This window comes from Argiope bruennichi, chromosome 10 (assembly GCF_947563725.1).
Source record: "Argiope bruennichi chromosome 10, qqArgBrue1.1, whole genome shotgun sequence".
Taxonomy (NCBI): domain Eukaryota; kingdom Metazoa; phylum Arthropoda; class Arachnida; order Araneae; family Araneidae; genus Argiope; species Argiope bruennichi.
In genome coordinates this window covers 76,936,985-76,959,944 of record NC_079160.1, presented here as the reverse complement: position 1 = coordinate 76,959,944, position 22,960 = coordinate 76,936,985, and the positions used below count along the sequence as shown (strand labels likewise).

The 22,960-nt window shown below is 28.4% G+C and overlaps 1 protein-coding gene across 1 annotated transcript in view; it reads right to left on the bottom strand.

Moving 5' to 3' along the window:
• LOC129988474 (C-Maf-inducing protein-like) overlaps window positions 1–22,960 on the bottom strand; it is a 113,890-nt gene that overhangs the window by 4,768 nt on the left and 86,162 nt on the right. The window contains exons 10-16 of the mRNA XM_056096708.1: window positions 22,229–22,336; window positions 13,287–13,352; window positions 7,306–7,332; window positions 5,718–5,880; window positions 3,552–3,806; window positions 1,469–1,516; window positions 826–972 (exon numbers count right to left, since the gene is read on the bottom strand). Coding sequence (XP_055952683.1) covers window positions 826–972; window positions 1,469–1,516; window positions 3,552–3,806; window positions 5,718–5,880; window positions 7,306–7,332; window positions 13,287–13,352; window positions 22,229–22,336 — 814 coding nt within the window. The remainder of the gene's footprint in view (window positions 1–825; window positions 973–1,468; window positions 1,517–3,551; window positions 3,807–5,717; window positions 5,881–7,305; window positions 7,333–13,286; window positions 13,353–22,228; window positions 22,337–22,960) is intronic.

Sequence of the window (22,960 nt, the reverse complement as noted above, 5' to 3'; positions counted from 1 at the left end):
GTTGTAAGTCGTGGAACTCGATTATCGTCTGTGCAAACGTAGCTCTTGTTTCTCCATGATGCCATCTGTGGGGGAACAAGTGTAACTTACTTTCTGAACGCCCTTTGTATATTCAAGCCCTTGTGTTTTTCAGCTGTCCCGTTTATATGCTTGTGAAAGTACAGATGGGCAGGAAATTCACATCTTGACGAATTTGAATTCCAAATCTGACATATTTGTTTGTGATAGACTTTTAGATGCTAAACCTGCGTGCTAACTTTTATACATCTAGTTCGCTTCATTTTCTAGTGATCGTCTAGACTTATATTTGAGCAAGACAAACTCAAAATGAATTTTACTCAAAATTTGATAATATATATATATATATATATACAAAATTTTATACATTTAATTCAAAACGTCTTTGAGCTATCTTTATCATAGAATATAGACTTACGGACAGACATAATTCCGAAAATCTGTTGTTTTTTTTAACTCAGGGGTATCTAAACGTAAAAATTCGTCAAAATCTTGAGGTCAAATATTTTGAAGATTACAAAACTTCCGGTATATTTCATATACAAGTAAATAAAAATAAAGGACTCCAAACGACAAATTTAGTGAAACATAAACCTTCTATTTGCACAATTTGTTCCATCAGGATTTTGTACAGCACTTTGAAACTTTGTATTAAAAAATTTTAAATTGTTCTATCAAAAACTAAATCGAATGTACATGACTTTAAAAGAAGGGGGGGGGGGAATGCACAAATTCAATTAGATGACAAACAACAACACAAAAACCTAGCTTTTAAAGTAATGTGAATATCAAAAGATGAGAACTCACCTGCGTTGACCAGAGACTGAGGTATTTGAGCGATGATAATTTGATGAGTTCCTCTGCGCATGCGCTGGTCACTTGGGTGAAAGCTAAGGAAAGACATTCTAAGTCTCCGAAAGAGCCACTGCTCAGCAGACGAGATACGTCAGCGTCCTGCGAATAAAAAGCGAATTAAAATTAAAAACAGGGAGAAGAAAATTCGTGGTTGGTTATCACATGACAACATGCAATTTGGTGGCCCCATAATCTGTGTATGATTGTTAATTACCATCTGACAATTTACAAATCTCTTTAAAGAGAAATCTTGCATTAAGTAGTAAACAACTAATTATTTTTTTTCCTGCAAGTTGCTATTCTCCTATTAGTTCAAAAATAATAAGTGTTACGTATTTACTTTCCGTTTGAAAATTTTTTTTGAATGATTCCGTAACATGCCAAAAGATGGCAGCACAACCGCACACATAGATACAAAGAATCCGATTATAATTGAACTTATCTGATTAAGAAAGGCTTTCAAAGGTAATAATTTTTTATGATACATTATTTATTTCTAACTCCCTTACTCGCACGATTCAGAGTCATTTGAAATATATTGTATAATAAAATGTCAAATTAAATTAATTAGAAACAAAAATGATATGGTGCTTACAGTGGATTTGTTGGGCAGAACTAATTTCCTCGGGCCTCCTTTTTGTTGCTGTAAGAAACAAAGGAAAAATGTATTAATACTTTCATAAATATTTTAAATAATAATATAAAATAAATAATGATATATTTTTTGAATGATTCTATAACATGCCAACAGATGGCAGCACAACTGCGCACATAAACACAAAAAATATTGGCACTCGTATTAATAAATAAATGAACAAAGAAACATCATATTGTATGCAACGGTTGTAATGCATCTCAAGCTTTTGTGAATACGCATTTTATTACTATTCATTCTGAATCTAAACTTTGGATCTGTTGACGTCAACTTGACATTACTGGTGGGTCATTGACAAATGATCCCTCTTTGTACAATGTGGGCAGCTGTGACATCATTGGTTATAATCATTGAATCTTGCTATGGAATATTAAAATGAAGCGATTCCGAGTTGTCTAGGCATATTCTAAATTCTCTTAGAACTTTGCAATTGGTGCAAAAATACTTTGTATATTGCAATACTATTCAGTAAGTTCACATACTAAAATTCAGGGACAGTAATCATTTCTTAATGCTTCTGTACATACATGATGATTCAGAATATAAGAATGATTGATGATAAGATAAGAATGAATATAAGAATGACAATATTTCAGAATTCGATAATTTGCTAGTCCAGAAACGAAAAATCAAGTAATAAGGCTATATCGAGATGGAGGTGCAAATGTAAAGTATAATGGCTGAGAAATCATCATGACAGTAATACATAAGGTCCTAGCTCTGGTTAATACTCTCCGTCATGGTCTCTCACGGATGAAGTTGACATTTCAAAAGGCGATATGATAATTTTGAATAGCTACCATTAAAATCCCAAGAGCAAGAAGACGATACATTACAAAACAATGTTCAAGTGTCAACTTTCAGGCTAGCATTGTGGGAAATTTCTTGGCCAAAACCATTGCCCATAAGATTAAAAAAAGGCATCCATTGGAAATTTCTGGTCTTCGCAGAGTTATGCTCTGGCATGTATTCGTCTTTACATTCACCGTTTCAGTATCACATCAATCCATGTTGTACTCGTGAGTTGTATTAGCAATCACATGTTTTTATGTAATAAGGTTTTATCTGAGAACACTTAAGCATTCTGAAAATTATCCAATTGTCATCTGTCTGAATGTATGTATATACCCTCTGAAATGTAACTTAAATAGAGAAAACGAGAATTTCTAATATGAAAAGCAGACTTTAGCTTCTTTGGTGGGTACATCAATAGTGATGTGGTTGTGCCAGTATCTTTTTCCACGATGGTTTCGGATTAGTGTCTTAATTGATGAGGATCATTTCGTAACTCACATGTTACCCATGTAATATCCAGGTGGCCAGATCATTCAGAATATGGTTTGGGTAGCATAATCACATGTTGACTACTCCGATCCGTCCTGAGACACACAGGTAAATGTTAATGACAGAAACTGAGATTGAATCTCAAGGGCTATCATCAGCCACAATACAACCCCCTCCTGTGAGAGATACAACCCATCATTGGTAGGAGGTAGCCGACCCACACTATTTCTGTACCTATCCAGGTGACCAGAACCAACCTTCATCCCGGGAGCTACTCATTCTCATAGATACTTATGGAGGTGCTACCTGGTGGGAGATTTAGGTTACCCGGTTACTCCGACCCCCCTACTAAGGCATACGAATTAAATTGATTTACCCGACCCCCACGACTGCAACACTGATGAGAACTATAGTTGAATCCTAAGGGCCATCCCCAACCGCAGTACAATCCTATCCATGGGAAACACGTCCAGTCATCGATAGGAGACACCCAACCTCAACCATTTATGTACCCACCCGGGTGGTGAGAACCATTCACCATCCTGGAAGTTTTTCATCCTCAAAACCGAAGTATCCCCGGTGGCAGGTTTAGGTAGAATACAGAAGTAGCATTTATGGTGTATGTATGAATTGCTATTATTTAATAATAATCCTATTGATGAATATATTACATCCAAAATATGAGAGTCGGTCTAAGACACAGGGATAAGTTTTAATCAATATTTCTTGATGGACTTACCACTTGTCTAAGATGCATCTGTCTCTCGCAGAGGGTGGCGTAGTACCTCTTTCCGCTAGCTGTGCTCTGGAGTGTGGTGATGGTCTGCAACTGGAAATCTCTATCCTCGATAAGATCGAACTCCAGCAAAGCACACAGGGTCTTCTGGCACGTCTCGTCGCCGCGTAATGCGCGCAGCATCAGGGGACCTAACTGGACGGCCACTACTTGAAGGAACTTACGCCTTTTGTAGCAACACGATAGCAAGCGGTCCAGCTAGAAATGCAACAATAGAATAAGAAAAAAAATGTGGTGAAGTCTATCCGGAAAATATCTTTTTAAAAGTAATATATTTAAGTAGTAGTTTTTTTATTCATTTAAATTTTGTGTCAATAATATAACAGATTTTCTTAAGATTCCTTATATCTATGCACTACATAATATATTCTATTAAATTTTGTAAAAAAATTTCTAAAGAAAGTGACAACTGAGGTTTTTTTATATTGCAAGAATACACTATTCAAATCTATACCCGATTCGCCTTTTTTTTAATCCAAAATTAGAAGCTTTATCTGCCAAAAGAGTCAAGGAATCCATTTATTCAAATATGATAAACATTACAGTTTTAGTATATGTATTTAATATTTGAAAATGAATGGAAATGTAATGTGATTCATAAAGAAGTGTACAGAATCAATGCACTAAAAATCAAGAACAATGAAAGATATTATATGACATCTCTAATAGAATTGCATGGGGTTATTTAAAGTTTTCTTAGAGACAATTGCAGATGTTCTATTTGGGAATCTTAGAAGGGGTCGTACACTCTTTTCCTGAACACTGCATAGAGCAAATTTATTTTAGGGGAAATGTGAATTTGAACCCAAAATTGAACATTGTGCTTGTGTATTTTCCCACTAACATCAAATGTTACTTCATCAATCAAAACTAAGTATTGTGTACCTTCCCACTAACATTAAATGTTACTTCATCAATCAAAACTAAATAATCTGCAAAATCATTATCTTTAAAACGAAGCTGCATATCGGCACAAAATTCAAAGTGCTTTTGTTTGTCAAAATCGTTCAGATTTTGCAAAGATAGAATTATTTTTAGCTCCTTTCTCAAAATTCTCCAGACAGTGGACTGAGAAATCTGCATTTCATGACTCAAATTAATTGATTTTTCCGGGCTTCGTCTAATGACGTCTTCTTGCGATACAGTCTTATATATCGTCCAGGACTTATATCTTTGCACAAATAGCCAGAAGTTTTAAATTTTTCATGCCATTGATAGATAGATAGATTTCCTAATTGGAACTTCTTTTCCGAATTGTGATCGAAAATGCCATTGCACAATAGTTACAGATTCCATTGTGTTAAATTGAAGAACACAAAATGCCTTTTCCTCTGCAGACGGTGCCATTTCGATTGATTAATCACATGACACACATGCCACTGCCTAGGTGACTTCTGTCGAGGGCGAGACACAAAATTTAAGAGTACATCTACCTTACTAATTGCTAAGGTGGTTCGCGTCTTTGACTGTTACTGTTTTACAATATCTAGAACGTGTATACTTCTTTATGAATCACCCTGTATAGGAACCAAACTGAATGGGCTTACACTGAATATTAAACATAATAACTAAATACACCGATTTTATACTTTGTTTTTGATACTAATTTAAGTTCATAGAATATTAATCCTTAACTATTTTTTCTGATTTGGTCCAGATCGTTTTTTTTTTCAAGCTGCCTTTTGTCATATGAAAACTTTTATTGCTTATTTCATTCGATCTTTTTCATTAGTTCCATTAATAATATTGTCAGGAACTTTCTTCAATTGTAAACTCTCCGTGTTTATTATTTCAGAGAGAGAGAACAGAATCGGACAGATAAACCAAGTTTGCCATTTTCAATTTGATTTGTATACGTATACGTTAAATGATATTATGCCAAATTTCCAAAATAGGTTTCTTAAAATGAATAGTTTATTTCCTTAATTTGTCGTATAGCAAAACGCGCAGCCAAAATTGCATATAGGTGGAGGTATTAAATAAATTTCTGTAACAGTACTAGAAAAGGTAAATTATCTTTCTGGTCATAACACTTTCAATGCCAACAATAAAATTGAAAAATATTATTTACTCTGCCAAAGAAAACAAAACTTAGGAAGCGAAACTTACCATAAAACTCCAAAGGTCACCATCATCGTCACACACGACATTTTCGGGATCCGGAACGTACAAGTTGTACCACCCGATTTTCTGCTCCCTTATCCCCAGCACCATCTGATGTACATTGCATCGCTTGTCGTTTACAATGTTACGAATGACTTCTTTGAATGGCCTGGAAACAGATGGACAACACTACTGTTTCATGTCACCATCATAGATAATAAACATTATAAACCATTTACTTCAAAAGTTTCTAACTTTTAAAAAATGAGACGCTTTTTTAATAACCGTTTCAAACTCAGCCATTGAATTTCTTCAGAAGTAAACAACATATATCTGTCTTAACGTATCGCGCTATAATGTCGCGCCTGACAAGTGCATCTGATTAGTGAATTTATAGATTTTAAATCAGAAATTAAATGAAAATATTATTACATCATTTAAGACGCAAAGGTCAATTGGTAAAATCACAATATCTGAAGTGTCCTTTATGTTGGATGGAAATAACAATAAATGCCCCAAATAGGATGTGTCATCTAATTAAACTTCTAATTGTTTTGTCAAAATAGGTTCAAAAATGCGAAGCGTTTCCTGCCAGACATTTTTGAGCTTTGAAAAGAGCGCACAAAATGCTACAAAACAAGCTTGTATATTTTGTACATGTACATAGTTTGTATTGTACATGTGCACAGAACCATGGGCAACTGACGCTACCTGTTAACCCAGATCTTAATTAAACCAAAAAAGCCAAAATTAAACCAAGAGCGGGAAAAGAGAGAGTTGCACAGCTAAACAGAAGGAAAAATGCATCCCCTCAGAAATCGCAAATTTTGCTACTTTTACGTTGCCCTTGGAAATCGAGGGATACGCAGAGAGAGGGTAAATAGATGTCATCGGATGACATCTATTGGATTGTTATCTATATATATTAGAAGATAGAGGAAGAGGTTTTATTTCAAAGTGGTCTAAAAGGAAATTTGCTGGATAAAGCATAATCACTATTAATTATAATAATTGCTTATGCAAATCATACCAAACCTAACATGCAAATGAAAATGAACCAAATACACGAATTATAGCGAACCGCTTCGGAATCGATGAATATATAAACTGAATTGAACGCTCATAGCAGAAAGAAATTTCCGATTAGATAGTGTCATTTTTCTAATTAGACTAGAACGATAGGCGACGCGAAAGATGTATTGTGGGCAAAAAAATGCTTGATCTTTATATGTGTGATGCACTTCGAAAAGACGTTTTATTTCTTCATTCTTTGTTAATTGACACGAGTCGTTTGTTTGCACATTGCGCTATCTTTCTTCGTGGTGTTGATATGATTCATGAAGGTTTTAAGCTCATATTGCATTGTTGCTAATGGTTGCGGGAAGAAGTAGGACTTGTAGGAAAATATATATAAATTCTAGATCTTGTTGCAACTCTCAACTTTACTCGCGACTCACATGTAAGTTGCGATCAACAGTTTGGCAACCTCTTATTTGAAGAATAAGGCTGACATTATCATAATCTTATATTTTTCACAGAAAATAAATTTTTGCTTTGAAGAAAAATCAGAAAAAAATTATGATAGTTTACTTACGACATGAATCTTCTGCAACTTATGGCTCTGAAAAGAAAAAGAAATAAATTTTTAAAATCACGTATGAAAACGAAGAATTTGAAATCATAAAATCACTTTCGTAGAATCAGCAATATTTAATTTAAACTTGCGGAAGTGATCTCTCCGAAATTTTCTTGCATACGTTTTATATATATATAAATTTTATTTTCCTTAAAGTTGTGGGTCTTGGTCAAGTTCATGAGTGCAAGTCTATTTCTATTTCAAGAATTTCATGCATGAAAACTTTATGTTTTGTAGTTTATGTTAATAGTTATGTAGTGTATGTTTTAAAAAAAACAATATGCAATTTGAATGCTCCTTTTTCGAAAACCAAATTTTGACCAAGAACTACAATTTTAATGACAAATACCAAATATATTTTTCAATTATTGTGTTTCTAAGCATCCAGTTGTACAGTACAAACCAACAGATGGTCAGCCATTTGACAGATCTAATTCAGAATATAATTGAAATCTACATTTTAGTTGATAAAGCTGTGTACTGAATTTAATTCATTTAAGTTGTTGTGATTTCGATTTATCGCGTTTACATCATGCTAAAGTACAGATGGACAGACTGTCTGTGCTTTTATTTAAGCATATGCGCCAATCGTAAGGTATCAAAATTTAGCTAAATCTAATACTTAACAGATAATTAAGTTTTGAAATTATAAAAATAACCCAATAATATCAAAATACATAGTTTAATAAAATTTCTAAACTCTGTAGTATTATGAAATGAATGAAAATGGATGACAAAATTCCATTTTTACAAACATGCTCAATAAATAAATGTAAAAATTATATTATATTTATTATTATTATATATATATGCAATAATAATATGTAACTTTGATTTCCATGAGTTATGTCTTAATCTGTTGTTGCTTATGGCATTTGTCATAGACAAGCCCCCTGATGATTTCATCGATTTTAAGCCAATTTTTAGCGTCTCTTGTTTTAGTAGCGCCATCTAGGGCAAAAAATACGTCTTAGCAACTCACGTGTCACAGCCCTTTCCACGGGGCAGATTTCATTCATACATTTCATTCACAGATCGTAATTTAGACCTGAATCAGAGAACGATCACCTCTGATCCACTACCAGTGATATTGTCTCAGCATGGAGGACTTAGTGACTGAGATGGATTTATACGTGCAATAGGCACCATGTACACGAAGAATTTTCGGCCGGAGAGGCTCGAACTCACAAAGCAAAGCCCAACGCGCTACCAACCAGGTTATCCCGGCCTATGTTTTAATCTTCTTGAGGAAGGTGGTATATTTTTAACATCATCCAATTAACGCCATTGGCTCCATGGGGTTCTTTTGTTCCACTTTTGCTACAGTGTATCATATTGCCTAATGGTTTTGTATTCTGTTTTTATCCAAGTTCTACAGTTAATTAACATTGCAAAAGTTAGAAGAATAAGTAAGTATAAGTATAAATATATAAAAAGTTGAAGTAAATAAGTGATAAGTACTTGCAAATATTTATAATATAAAATAAATATCTGCAAGAACATGGCAGATATTTATTTGCTTGTAAACATCTCTCGATAACTCTCTTGATTATCTGACAACAAAATCTGATTTTCCAGTCTTAAAATTCTTGAGCACACAGCATTCAGATTGATACTATCCAACTTGGGATTACACCGCAGTAACTCCACATGCCACACTCACAAACCAGACTGTCTCCCCTGACATCAAGAATAAAATTTCGAACATTTTCCCCAAATCCTCTTAAGCATATGACTCACAATCCCATGGGCGAATACACCAGAAATTATTCAATCGAATTTAATTATGATGCCTCTTCACGATGTTGTTTTAATCTTGGAATCGCCCTCACCACATTTTTAGGAAATAGTTCCTGGAATTCTTGGAAGGCGTTCCAAATCCTCTTTGGTACCATTTCGTCATCGCTAATCGTAATATTTGCTGCCAACTGCGCCCTATTCTTCTGGGATTTCGGAGCAAATATTTCACTTCTAGGAATTCAATCCGAGGGTTTTCCGACGGAGAGGTGAATGATTTATTTCGGCAATCGAACTGAAATATTTAATTAATTCAATATTTTACGATTAGCCGGCGGAAGTTATTCGATGGAGAATTCTCAAACTCCAAAGTCATAATCTAAGATTTTAGAAATATTTTAAGTTTGTTTATGGAATTTTAAGATAGGATCAAACATACATCTTTGATTAGATTTTATTAACGCATGTTCCGATTTAAAGAGAGCCGCCATTGGCGACTAGCAGATTTGCTGGGAATACTGGTTGAGTTTAAATTCGATTAAATCTCTTATGTATAATATGATGTTCATCATTTCTCCAACAAGTATTTTTAAGCATCAAATTGCGGGATATTAAAACCATGTTTTTTAATAGCCTTATACATGTTTATTTTATTATGTACATGAACGTTCCAAATGGAACCTAATTTTATGACATTATAGTACCATTGAATACTTAAATATTTGGATAATAGATTTCAAATTGCACGCAATCTTTTGCGGTAATGCAACTTCACTTTCTGATTCCTCATATAAATTATGCAAGTAATGCACAATATTTTTCTTCCTTACTTTTCAGAAATGGGAGAGAATTACGCGAATATATTAAATATTTGATAAAACAATAAAAAAGCAGATAGAATTTCAGTGCAGCAATGAAAAATAGTGTTAAAATTTATGCTTTAAAAAATTCCAGGATAAAGAAGTACTTACACAAAAACTAAACTGATATTAAAAAAAAAACTTCAGATTTTAAATTGAAGTAAAACCGGTTTTGAAACGAGAGTTGCTCAATAAGATTTCCAGGTCTTATCATCAAAAATCTCTAAATTCTCGATTCCACTTGAAAATTTTTAAACAAAGAAGAGGAAGAGAGTCAAAAAGGTTAGGAGGGTTAGCGAGGGTTACTTCACAATATATATAAAAATATTTTGCATTTAAAATGCATATGTCTGTTATTTAGACATTTAAATTTTAGGAATGAAATAATACATATTTTGCAATAGGTGTCTTATAACTTATTTAGATCAAACATTAATATAATTATTCCTTTAGTTCAAAACGAATATAATGAAAATGTTAGAGATAAATTAAAAGAATATATTTTTTATTTGAAATCTTATTAAAACTAAGTTGTTTCAGCACAAAATCATACTATGAGTAAAAAAAGCATAATGGATATTTTGGCAGCTGGTCTGTTCCTTCAAACAAACGAATTCATATGCTGAGAGAGACGGTGATCGGATCACAAAGGAATAATAAAATTATAATAAATATATGTTGAATACCACTCATTTCTTTTCACAATTATACTCTCTCTTGACAATTTAGTGTTGCGAGGGTGAGAAACTCCATAGAAATAACAAACTATCTTCCTTCAAACTTGTGCAAATAAATTCGTCTGATATCACTTAATCCTTACGTCACACCCGCCAACTCACTAGAGTAAGTCATAATAGAAAATATCACAGGCTCACGAAATCAAAACAAAAATCTTTATAACTTAAATCTAAATAGCTGTAGAATGAATATATTTAACCTTTGGTAATAACTTACTGATTTTATTAACGCAATGCATTGCCATAAATAAAGAAAATAAATGAAATGTATGTTTTTTTAAACCTAGATAACCTTTTGCTATGCAAAGTCATCAAATGATGGTAATTCGTTGATAAGACAATGAATGAAAATTACGGAGATAAATAAGATTTAAAAATTGCATTTTGAATTAAGATCTTGTATTTTTGCTTATTTTGCAGGGAAAAGGTCAAGGGGAATTATAAGTCAGTTTTGACAAAATTATTTTTCATTTTGATTGTTATTGTTATTATTTCTACTCTGAAAAAGTTATGTACGTAAGTTGTGTTTGTCACTTTTTATGACGTTTCAGCTTTATGTGAAAAGGAAAAACAGTACTATTATGAATTTTTTCCTTTTTATATTTCTCAGTTATTAACACATTTTTCTATAGTATAACGACATGAAAAATAAATTTATAAAAAATAAATTTTATTTTTTTATTAAAATGAATTTGATTAAAATAAATTTATTTTTCATCGGTTAACCTTAACATACAGGTCAATATGGCTAACCAAAGACAATTCTGAAGTACAAACATCGGACAACAATTTCTGCTTCTTTTTTATTTTGGATTTGACTGTAATATAATCAACATTCTTCAACAATTCAAATTAATAATTTTCTCATTTTTAAAATATGACCTTAACATTAATGACGAAAGCAGACTTCCATTGGCTTGTACTCTAATTGAAGATATGTAAGTGCCCAATTACAATTTCATTTTAGAGTTGTCACGAGAGTAGTATACATGTCGTTGAACATTTTCTAACTTTAGATTTGCTTCTACTACGCTTTCTACAAGCTGATTCTATTCTTAAAAATGCAGCTGAATAGTTTATCTATAGTAAATTCTAGACACAATAAGGTGCACCAAAGAGGGTTTTTTCCCCATTATATTATGAGACGTACTTTATTGCGTTGACAAATGAGTAAGACCAGGGAAGAACGTCATTGTTGGTTTCTGCTTTAGCGTTCATTATATAGAAATGTAGTGCTTTCTTTAACTTGCTTGAGTTAGTTTAATATTTTTTTTATCATATTATGAAATATCATATTGGAGTATATAAAAATACTGAGTTAATTCGAATTGTTTTTGCGTGTACATAAAGTTGGTGGTCTATTTATTTATATTTGTTATTTATTAAATATATATGATGGAAAGTATCTGCGAAAAGGTTTAAGAGAGCTTCATATATTCATTTAATAAAATTAATAAAAAATTATCTATTTTTCAAAAACATTATTGCCTTCACTAAAAGTAGAAGTTAATATTTTTCTTTAGTTTAATTGCTCTTATGAACATTTTTTTTTATTCAATTGAATTTTGAATTTTTATGTGGTTCTTATTTCTTGTGAGAGGATTTTAAACCATCTTAGAAAAGCGGATTCAGTGGATTTCAGTTCAGCAACCAAAGAACAAAATTTATTTTTTGGTCTTAGGGAAGTAACAGGTAATTAGTCATAGGTAATTAGATAGAGCTAAAACAATAAGTTCCCTAATTATACGAAAGAAATTAATTTGGTCTAAGTCAAATTGAACCTGGTCACTTCTGTATGTATAACTATAGTAAAATTATTAAATCACATGCAAGATGAAGATGTTTGAAGTATCCATTTATTTTACACTCATCAAGATTATATTTTAGCTCATATTTTATGAAGACAGTTTATTTTTACATATGTAATGAGATGATATGTAAGGCCATGCATATCTAAGTTTATCCCATTAGCTGTCACAATCTTCATTTAAGGATTTGGGAATTTTACTTACGCCACCTAACGCTGAAAATATATTTTGTATGCCTAATAATTTAGATTTATTCTATATACATATATCAATCAATATTGCGTATAGCAGAAAGTGTGTTTTTCTATACTTCGTGTATCCATAATAAACGAATAAATTTGAAATTCGTCTGAAAATTGAATGGAACAGAATTGTCATATTTGAAGCATTGTATTTTTAATTTGGTTTTTATATTATAATGAAATACCGTACATAAATATGCAATTTAGAGGTTACAGTTACGACCTGTTACTTATTCAATCTTTTGTTTTTATTGTATTGATTTTATTGATCATTTTATAAAGATATCTTTTTTCAAAAATATCAAATATTTCCAAAACAAAACATAATTTGGATATAATTATATTGTTTCACAACTTTTTGTGCATATATATATATATGTAACTTATCTGGCCAAAAAATTTTTAAGAAATTAGCAGTTGATGGATTAATATCCTTTGCTACAATATCCTTTCAATCATCCTGATTTCATCATACATGAAAATTGAATATTGGACTGTTGTTTCAGTTATAATGCACTACTGCAATACACTAATAATTGAAGTCGTTCGACTTACTTCTCATGAAAGGGTACGGGCTGCAGCATTTCAGCCATAGAGGCTCTCCAGTCATCAAACTGAGATCTGAAAATAGAAAAAAAAATCTTAATTAGAATATTAGTAATTTCCTTCTACATATTTCGTGATAATTCACTACAATAGTAAATAAACAGAAGTCATTTAAAAATAACTCTATAATTCCTAAAATTAGTAATTCCCTTCTACATATTTTGTGATAATTCACTACAATAATGAATAAAAAGAAGTCATTTAAAATAACTCTATAATTCCTATAGTTAGTAATTCCCTTCTACATATTTTGTGAGATTCACTACAATAATAAATAAACTGAAATCATTTAAAATAACTCTATAATTCCTATAGTTAGTAATTCCCTTCTACATATTTTGTGAAATTCGCTACAATAATGAATAAACAGAATGAATAAACAATAATGAATTAAAATAACTCTATAATTCCTACAGTTAGTAATTCCCTTCTACATATTTTGTGAGATTCACTACAATAATAAATAAACTGAAATCATTTAAAATAACTTTATAATTCCTATAGTTAGTAATTCCCTTCTACATATTTTGTGATAATTCACTACAATAATGAATAAACTGAAATCATTTAAAATAACTCTATAATTCCTATAGTTAGTAATTCCCTTCTACATATTTTGTGAAATTCACTACAATAATGAATAAACAAATTGAATAAACAATAATGAATTAAAATAACTCTATAATTCCTACAGTTAGTAATTCCCTTCTACATATTTTGTGAGATTCACTACAATAATAAATAAACTGAAATCATTTAAAATAACTTTATAATTCCTATAGTTAGTAATTCCCTTCTACATATTTTGTGAAATTCACTACAATAATGAATAAACAGAAGTCATTTAAAATAATTCTATAATTCTTATAGAAAATTCTAAAAACTCATATACATTACATTTTTTTTTACCTGATTGACAGAGATTAATATTTTTTTTTATCATCCTGTAAAGCCTCTTAAAAAACTATCTTACCTTATCATCTCTTAAAAATTATAAACTTCCCTATTCCCTATTAAACTTTTAAAAACTATAAACTTATCCTATCCCTTTTTAAAAAAGTATTTTTTTATTAGACAGGGCTACTATTTGGGGACAATTCAAAATAGCAGTACACAAAACGATATAAGTGACAGAATCACATTGAATGATATCAGATATATTTCTACGCATCTTAGAGCCATATTATTAACAAATAAATGAATTATATTAAAATACAATATAACCACATTTAGGATTTTTTGACTGCGAGGATAAATATAACACAATCTGTAATTCATAGTCTTTAAAAAAAACTATAAACTTACCCTATCGCCTCTTAAAAAATTAAACGAGGCTACTATTTGGTGATAATTTAAAATAGCAGTACACAAAAAGATATAAGTAACAGAATCACAGTGAATGATATCAAATGTGTTTCTACGCATCTTAGAGCCATATTCTTACCAAAAAGATGAATTATACAAGATAATCATGTTTAGAATTCCATGACAATAAGGAGTGATACATGCCATATTTGTGTTGCATTATCAGCTTAAATTGTAGCTAACTATAGTTACTGAATATCCTGATTGGGAAATTGTGGCTTTAAAATTCAATTCCATAAAGATAATTGGGCCTGTGTAATTAATGTATTTTTTTGAGAGATTATCAATTGTGATTTCACGCAGGATATGAATAATTGGGATATAAAAAATAATCTTTTTAATTATGATAACTACATACAATAGAATCAGATTTAGGGTTAACTAATTTGACTGATGTTACGCTATAATTTTCTTTTGTATTTCAACCTAGCTAATTAGAACGTTCTGAATTCGAATTCATCGGTAGCACAAATATTTCTCTGTGATTTTGAAATTCCTCTCTATTTAATTTTAAAATATCGTCTGTAATTCGAATTTATTTCGTTTAAGATGAAATCGAAACTAAAAGTTGTAAAAATTGATTTTTATTTCTGAATTGTTAAATCCATCTTATCTACTTTTTTTGGTGCTTTTGGTATATTTATCTTGTGTTTTTCATCTTATTAAATGGATAATTTTTAAATTCTTTACATCTTCCGATGATTTTACAAATACAATTTCCTTTTTCAATTCGAATTTATTATTCTTAATTCAAAATTAAGACTAAGAGTCGTAAAAATTTGGGTTTTTTTTCCCTGGATTTTACTTTTTAGGTAAATCCACCTGTGTTTTTGATAACAGTAAATGGATAATTTTAAGATCCTTATTTTACTCGAGGATTTTACAGCTGTACAATATATTAATTTAAAAAAGCAATAATTTCTTTTAAATCTTTGTTGTTGTTTTTATAATTGTTCATCTAATTAAATATATTATCTATTTAACTATTTAATTTTTTAATTTTAAAATTATTTAAAATTTTAAATTGTAATCAGTCAGACTTTTTTCATAAAAATACTTGTTTATTTATTTATTATGTATTGTGCTTAAAACTGTTAAATACTGTATATATTTACTACTGGCTTTAGTTTTAAAATTGTATTATATTGTGTTCCTTTTTAATCATTTTTTTTTTGACCGAGTCAGATTTTTATTCTGTATTTTGCACTTTCGAATGAAAGAAGTTTTTTTGTATATTAGTTCAATTCATATCAGTTAGATATAAATAATTAAAAAAGAATTATCCTAAGGTTAATAAAAATTAAAATCTTAACTTTCGTCGTATTACCAATCAGCTTTTGAGTAAAAGTTGGCTTTAATCATTAAATAACTTCATTGGTAAATTGCTGTTTCTAAGTTAAATTATGCATAACAGAGCATATATATATATATATATATATATATATATATATATATATATATATATATATATATATATATATATATATATATATATATATATATATATATATATATATATATATATATATATATAATGCATTTTATGTACTTTTTAAGGCATCATAAAATTATTCTTAAATAAATTAAAAAGATATTCAGATATTCTTAAAATTAATTTCATGTTGCTTTTTTCAATTATTTAATATATTTATAAGATAGATAAAACGTATAATATTCGTTCAGTATTATTTATATAAAGGCCAAAGAATATTAAAATGAAATTTTTAATGAGTTTTAAGCTAAGTTTAATACATTCGTTTTCGTTAGATACAATATAAAGGAAACGAGATTGACATCAGAACGTCGAAAATAATAATGTATATGGTGAGTGTATAATGTAAAGTTCAGCAAACTTAATAACAAATAACAAGGCTTCATTCTACAAGATAAAAAGAAACACAGGTAGAAGAACACGGCCGAAGATAGCCTCTGCGTAAATCAACAGCAGTGCACTAACTGCAAATAGCTAATGAAACAGCAGCACGTCACTAACTGCAAATAGCTAATGAAACAGCAGCACGTCACAAACGATGTTAGAGAAACTTGCTTCGCAGTCAACATTCCAAAGAGAAAATTCACTCTACTGGCTAAACTCGCTTTATACGCGTTTTCCGACAAAGCAAAGAATATTTTACAATAATCCTCAGATCTTGGCTTTTAATAAAGATATCGTCGAAATTCCTGTACTTTCGAAAGTCCTCGTTTTTATCACCAAAGTCACCAAACAGTCGCCAAGATCGAGGTTTGCTGACCTGGCATTCACTTAGAATTCATTAAAATATCTGTGTAACTCTCTTTCTTATTATGAGATTAGCACCTCGGGAAAACAATATTACAGATCCTTAAAGATATAATTTTTATCTTGATAGCCTTATACAGGGCTTCAGCTCAAGACAGGATTCCATGCAAAAATTTGTAATGGCCGAGGAAAGGGATCAGGTGCAAATTAAATCAGTGAGAAGTTATATTTCTCTCGTTGAAATGATATGGAAGTTTGAATAGAAGAGCATTAGTAATTTTTATATTGTATTCCATAAAAGTATCAGAAACATCTCTTTGCTATATTCACAGGATTTATATACGAATGACTCCTTCAAATCCTAGTAATAACTAGGATTTGAAAACTGTTATACAACTGTATAGCTAATCAGCAGAAATCAAAGTAAAATACATAGACCTTTCCGAATTTTAATTATATTTAACTGGATACTTCATATAAATTTCTCTATACACCTGAACACAATATATATTTAAAAATGTGATGTGTGAAGATCTGTGAAGGATGAGAAGAAATGTAATATTTCGCACAAGTGTAGTTAAAATTTTATTTACTGACATTCTAATATTGCCTTAAATATTTATAAAATTCACTTCAAATTTCAGTGTAGTTCTTTAATAATATTTTGTCATATATTCAGTAAATTTCCTAAAATTTGGTTCGTAAAATTTGTTAAACTTGTTAGAAAAATTAGAATAACTTGTAAAGAAATTTAGAATAAAAAAACTTTATATTTTTCCAAATATTTAAAAAAAATGCATGCGAGCGTTGCCCACAGCAAATAAAACTATTGTTTAAAGTTTCAAATCATTATCTATTTCTTGTGAAACAGAATGAATAAATTTTTTTATCAATCGCTAAATTGCCCCCATGTTTTTACAGGACTGAGGTTCAAAAACAAGGTTCAAAACAAACTTTTTTTCCAGGCAATATTTTAAAAAAAAATGCATAAATCTGAAAGCGTCCATTTATTTTGGACCACATAGAGTATAATGAACAACCTTGTATTAATTTGAACCTTTCGTTTAGGTGGCTATTGATTCCTCATATAATGCTCAGAAATCTCAGATTACATATCTTTTTTTTAATTTTAAAAATCTAAATCTATAATTTTTATAATTAAATGCCTAAAATATTATTTTAATATATACAATTCTGTTTATTATGCTTATTGTTTCCCCCCCCCTAGATATATCTTTTTTATTTTCTTATTTTTGCGAAAGTATCCTTCTGGATTTTGCACACATATTTCTCAATGCAAAAGAATTATAATTTTCAAAGATTGAATGAAATTAGAAAAAAAAGTACTAATATTAGTTTTATAAATATAGCGCACAATTCAGAATTTAAAAAGGAAATTTATTCGACATTTTAAAATCTGTTTTGCATTGAAGAATTATAATAGTTTGAAACTTATAATATACAAACAAAAAAATAATGTTTTAATTCAAAGTTTTTTTTCCAGATTAGGACAATGAACTTATAAGCAAATAAAACAGTGAGACAAAAATGTACAGTAAAAGTTAAATCATGGAAAATTTTGCATTTGTCCATGATATTGTAAGCTAACGATGATAAAATTATTGCACTTGATTTTACTTTTTGGATTAAAAATATATCAAAAGCAATAGGAGTTTTTAAAGAAATGTTTAAGAGAAATTATTACTAAATAAATACTTTAATAATTAAAGTTATTTTAGAAATAGTGTTAAATTCAAGTTAAATAAAACTCTCATTAACGAAGCAAACGTTTCCTTAAATACTGAGGAATTAATTTTATTCATGTTTAAATAAATTGTTATATCTCCTTTGAAATTCGAAGTGATTTACTCAAATTAAACAAACGATAGAAATCAAAAAATTCTGCAGAAAAAAAACTATTTTATTTATTGTTAAGAAACAAATGTAAATTATTTCAATTCTCCATTGAAAATCATTATTAAAATAATTATTTTGTTATTTAAAACCGAAACCTGCATATATTTGCTCTTGTTTCAAAGAGTTGTATTTCAATATCGTGAGCACTTTGTTTTTTCAAATGTAATGCAGATTATTTTAAATTGTTTTTTAGAACAGTTTATATACAATTACGAAGATACAAATGCGTTTTATTTTTTACTTCTTTGTAAATTCGGTTAGGGAAAAGAAACGAAGTAGTTATAAATCGTCTTGATCTTTTTAGCTTTATTAAAGTTTATAAATATAAAGTCATGAAAAATACTTTCATAATTTTGCTATTCAATATAATATATAAGATTTAGTTTGTAAAATTCTTTTATGATTTTCTGTATATGCATAACTGAAAATGATTAAGCAACGATAAGAAAAGAATAAAAGTAATATCAAGCAAAAAAAAAAAATGTTTTTATGAATTTTCAAAAAGATTTGACAACTGAAATCTCAGCTCTAATATTCGTGTATTAATGAAATATTTTTATGACTTGAAACAAAGCAAAATAATAATAATAATATTTATATTATGTAAAAAAAATATCACGCTTTTATCTTTTGTAAAAATTACTAAAAAAAATCGTTTGGATTTAGCAACAATAATCTTAGAAAAAAAAGAATAATATTTTCAGAAAGAATAGATTAATTTACTTTTAAAAATAACTTTTTAAATCCTGTTATTTCAGATATAACCATTATATTAAATAAAAAAACATCTAAAAAGAATTATTATTTTTTATTGTTTTTTGTCAACTTGTTGTTAACAAAGTAATTATAAATCGTCTTGATCTTTTTTCAGAAACCATGTTTTATTCTTTTTGTAGCATCTTTCAAGGACATGCTTTCTCCTAAAGGTCAATTGTTACGTCATTAAAGAACAGAGTGGGAGTAATTTAGAAGGAATTATTTCATCTGCCATGACTAACTGGTGAGAAAGTGTTAAATAAATTAATGACTTCACTTTTGGCAACAGACCCTGACTTTAAACGAAAGTAAATAATGATACTTGAGTTTCTTTTTTTCCCTAGAAAAATAAGCTACGGTTGACTTCCAAAAATACTTAACTTAAGTAAAGATAAAAATGAACAGCAACCTCTCAAGCTATTGTTGCTTTTTATTTTTATTTTTGTATTTATAATTTTTATTTTTGTTTGAGTAAATAATGATTAAGAAGGAAAAAAAATTAAAGAAAAAAGGTATGAAAACTTTTTTTTTTGAGATTTTTTTGCTGCTATAATTTTGAACTACTGGAGAATATAAATTCAATCAAGTACAGTTTGGTACCCTTCATTTATAAATAATTTAAATCAATATAAGTAAAATTGTAACAATAAATTTATATGTTATTTAAATACTTCTTTTACAACTTTTTAGTTTTCAAAAAATATATGTACTTTTTTGGAGAGTTTTTTTTACTTAAAAAAATTTATCATTAAAAAAAAAGAAAAAAAAATTAGTCAGTCTAAATCTTTCTGAAACCAAAGAAACTTCTTCACATTGTTTATCATTTTTATGCAAGTTAATAAAATTATTCGTGATATTTAAATAGTTTAAATAATTATGTTAAATTTCGTTTAAATAACGCCGTTAATGTGTGCTGTTTTAATTTTGATGTAGTTTAAAATATTTTAACATTTGTAATTACATCAAATTTGTAGAAAATGCAAGATTATAAATTATTCTACACGATCAGCTTATGTCAGTAAATTTACACAGAACACTAACTTTCATGCCAATAAATTTATCATTTTAAATTCCACATTTTATTATCTGCAATGTTTTCGAAAGCTTTTCTGCCAATATAAACTTCTAGAATTTTCAATAAGATTATGATTAGGAGTTATTCTGATACCTTTAAATTGATTTTTCAAATATATATAATTTATAAAACATCTGCACATATAGAATGAGAAGAATCGCACAGTTAATATTGGTATAAAGCACTATTGCATTTACAGACGCTCAAGCAAACATCAAATTAATTCAATTAAAATAATAAAAATAAAATATTATAAGAATAAAAATAATTAAATAGTAAGAATAATTTGATGTTTGAAGTTAAACTTTAATTAAAAAAGGACCAACAAATTAAAAAAAAAACTAAAATAAAATATTTTTAGGAATCAAAGATTGTTAAGAATACTCTCAAAATAACCAAAAAAAGTAGCAATTATTTCAATAATTGAATATAATGTTTAGATATTATCTATGTATTGTAGTTATGGATGCATTTTTGATGAATTTTAGAAATTATCATTTTTTGTGATAGTAGTTATGATTAATTCCCTTAATGTTTTATTAGCAAGATCATATTTATATTTCAGCTTTGATTTCAAAATATTTGATAAAGAATTTTTTTCTTCTTTTAAGTATACTAATTCAAAAACTTTTTAAAAAACTGTGTATTATTTTTTTCACATTTTATACTTTAACATATTTCACAATTCACTACTAAAGAATTAAGTCAATTTCTTCTCCAGTCATTACCAAAAATGCCTCTAATATAGGTCACAATATAAATAGCAAATAATCTATTAACAAGTAGTTAAGTTCTGAAAATATTAAAATATTGTATTTTCATCCTAACCGAACAATATTCAAACCACTAATGCATCACAATCAAGAAATTCCATTTTTAAAAGCATTAAAACAGTTAATGTTAAATTAAAAAATAAAATCATGTTCAAATAATTATTGAATGCAAAAAGATTATGCATGATTAAGCAAAATGTATACGAAAAAAAAAATGATTATCCATTATTTGCTTCAATCATAAAAAATAAAAAAGTCACAGAGTATAAAAAATTATAAGTATAAAGTATAAAAAAATCATAAATTATAAAGGATAAAAAATTATAAAGTATAAAGTATAAAAAAATCATAAAGTATAAATTATAAAAAAATTATGAAGTATAAAGTATAAAAAATAATAAAGTATAAAAATTCATTAAGTAATAAGTTTAAAAAAATCATAAAGAATAAAGTATAACAATCATTAAGTTTAAAAAATCATAAAGTATAAAAAATAATAAAATATAAAAATTCATTAAGTATTAAGTTTAAAAAATCTTAAAGAATAAAATATAAAAATCATAAGTATAAGGTATAAAAATCATAAAGTTTACAGTATAAAAAAATCATAAATTTGAAGTATAAAAAAATCATAAATTTGAAGTATAAAAAAATCATAAAGTATAAAAAAACCCATAAACTATATAAAATATTAAATAGAAGTGGTGATATAAAAATAGTTGCACAGTAACATATACATAACAGTAAACAGTAAACATATACTTACAGCAATACAAATATGTTTATAAAACAATCTAGCTTAGCTTCCCATTCTATATAACTGGTGGATTCTACGCTACTTCTTTCTTCAGCATTTGCGCTTTCTAAGAATTCTCTGAAAAAGAAAAAGTTTAGTGTTACGAGAATCTTTAAACAATCTTTTGTGATACGTTTTTGATGCTACTTAATATATTGCCTATTTCATTAAAGTAAGTGAGATGAATTTGTTTTTTGGAAAATACTTATATAAAAAATAATACTTATTGTATAAATTGTAATTGTTGTAAAATACTTATATTTTTGAGTTTTTGCATCAAATACATTAAATAGACACTTATGATACAGAAATACATCATTTAAACTATCGTTAGAGTAAATAGGATAAATTTTTTTAAAACAAATGTTGAAAAGTACTTATATTTTTGAACTTATGCAAAAAATACATTGAAAAGAGGCCTTTAATGCAGAAATATATCATTCAAATCATAATAATTCCGTATTTAATTATTCCGTAATTTATCATAATCATAAAATTTTTCAGGGTTTTTTGTTTTGTTTTTTGTATTTTATAACATTAAAACAATTTTAAGATCTTTCTAATTAAAAATTTTTTTATTCTGTCGTTAAAGAACTGAATTTTTTTTATAAATCATTATACCAAATTTTAATCAAAATTATTTGTTAGATTTAAAAACATGGTGATTTTTTGAGGGGGGGGGAGGGATTTTATTAAAATTTA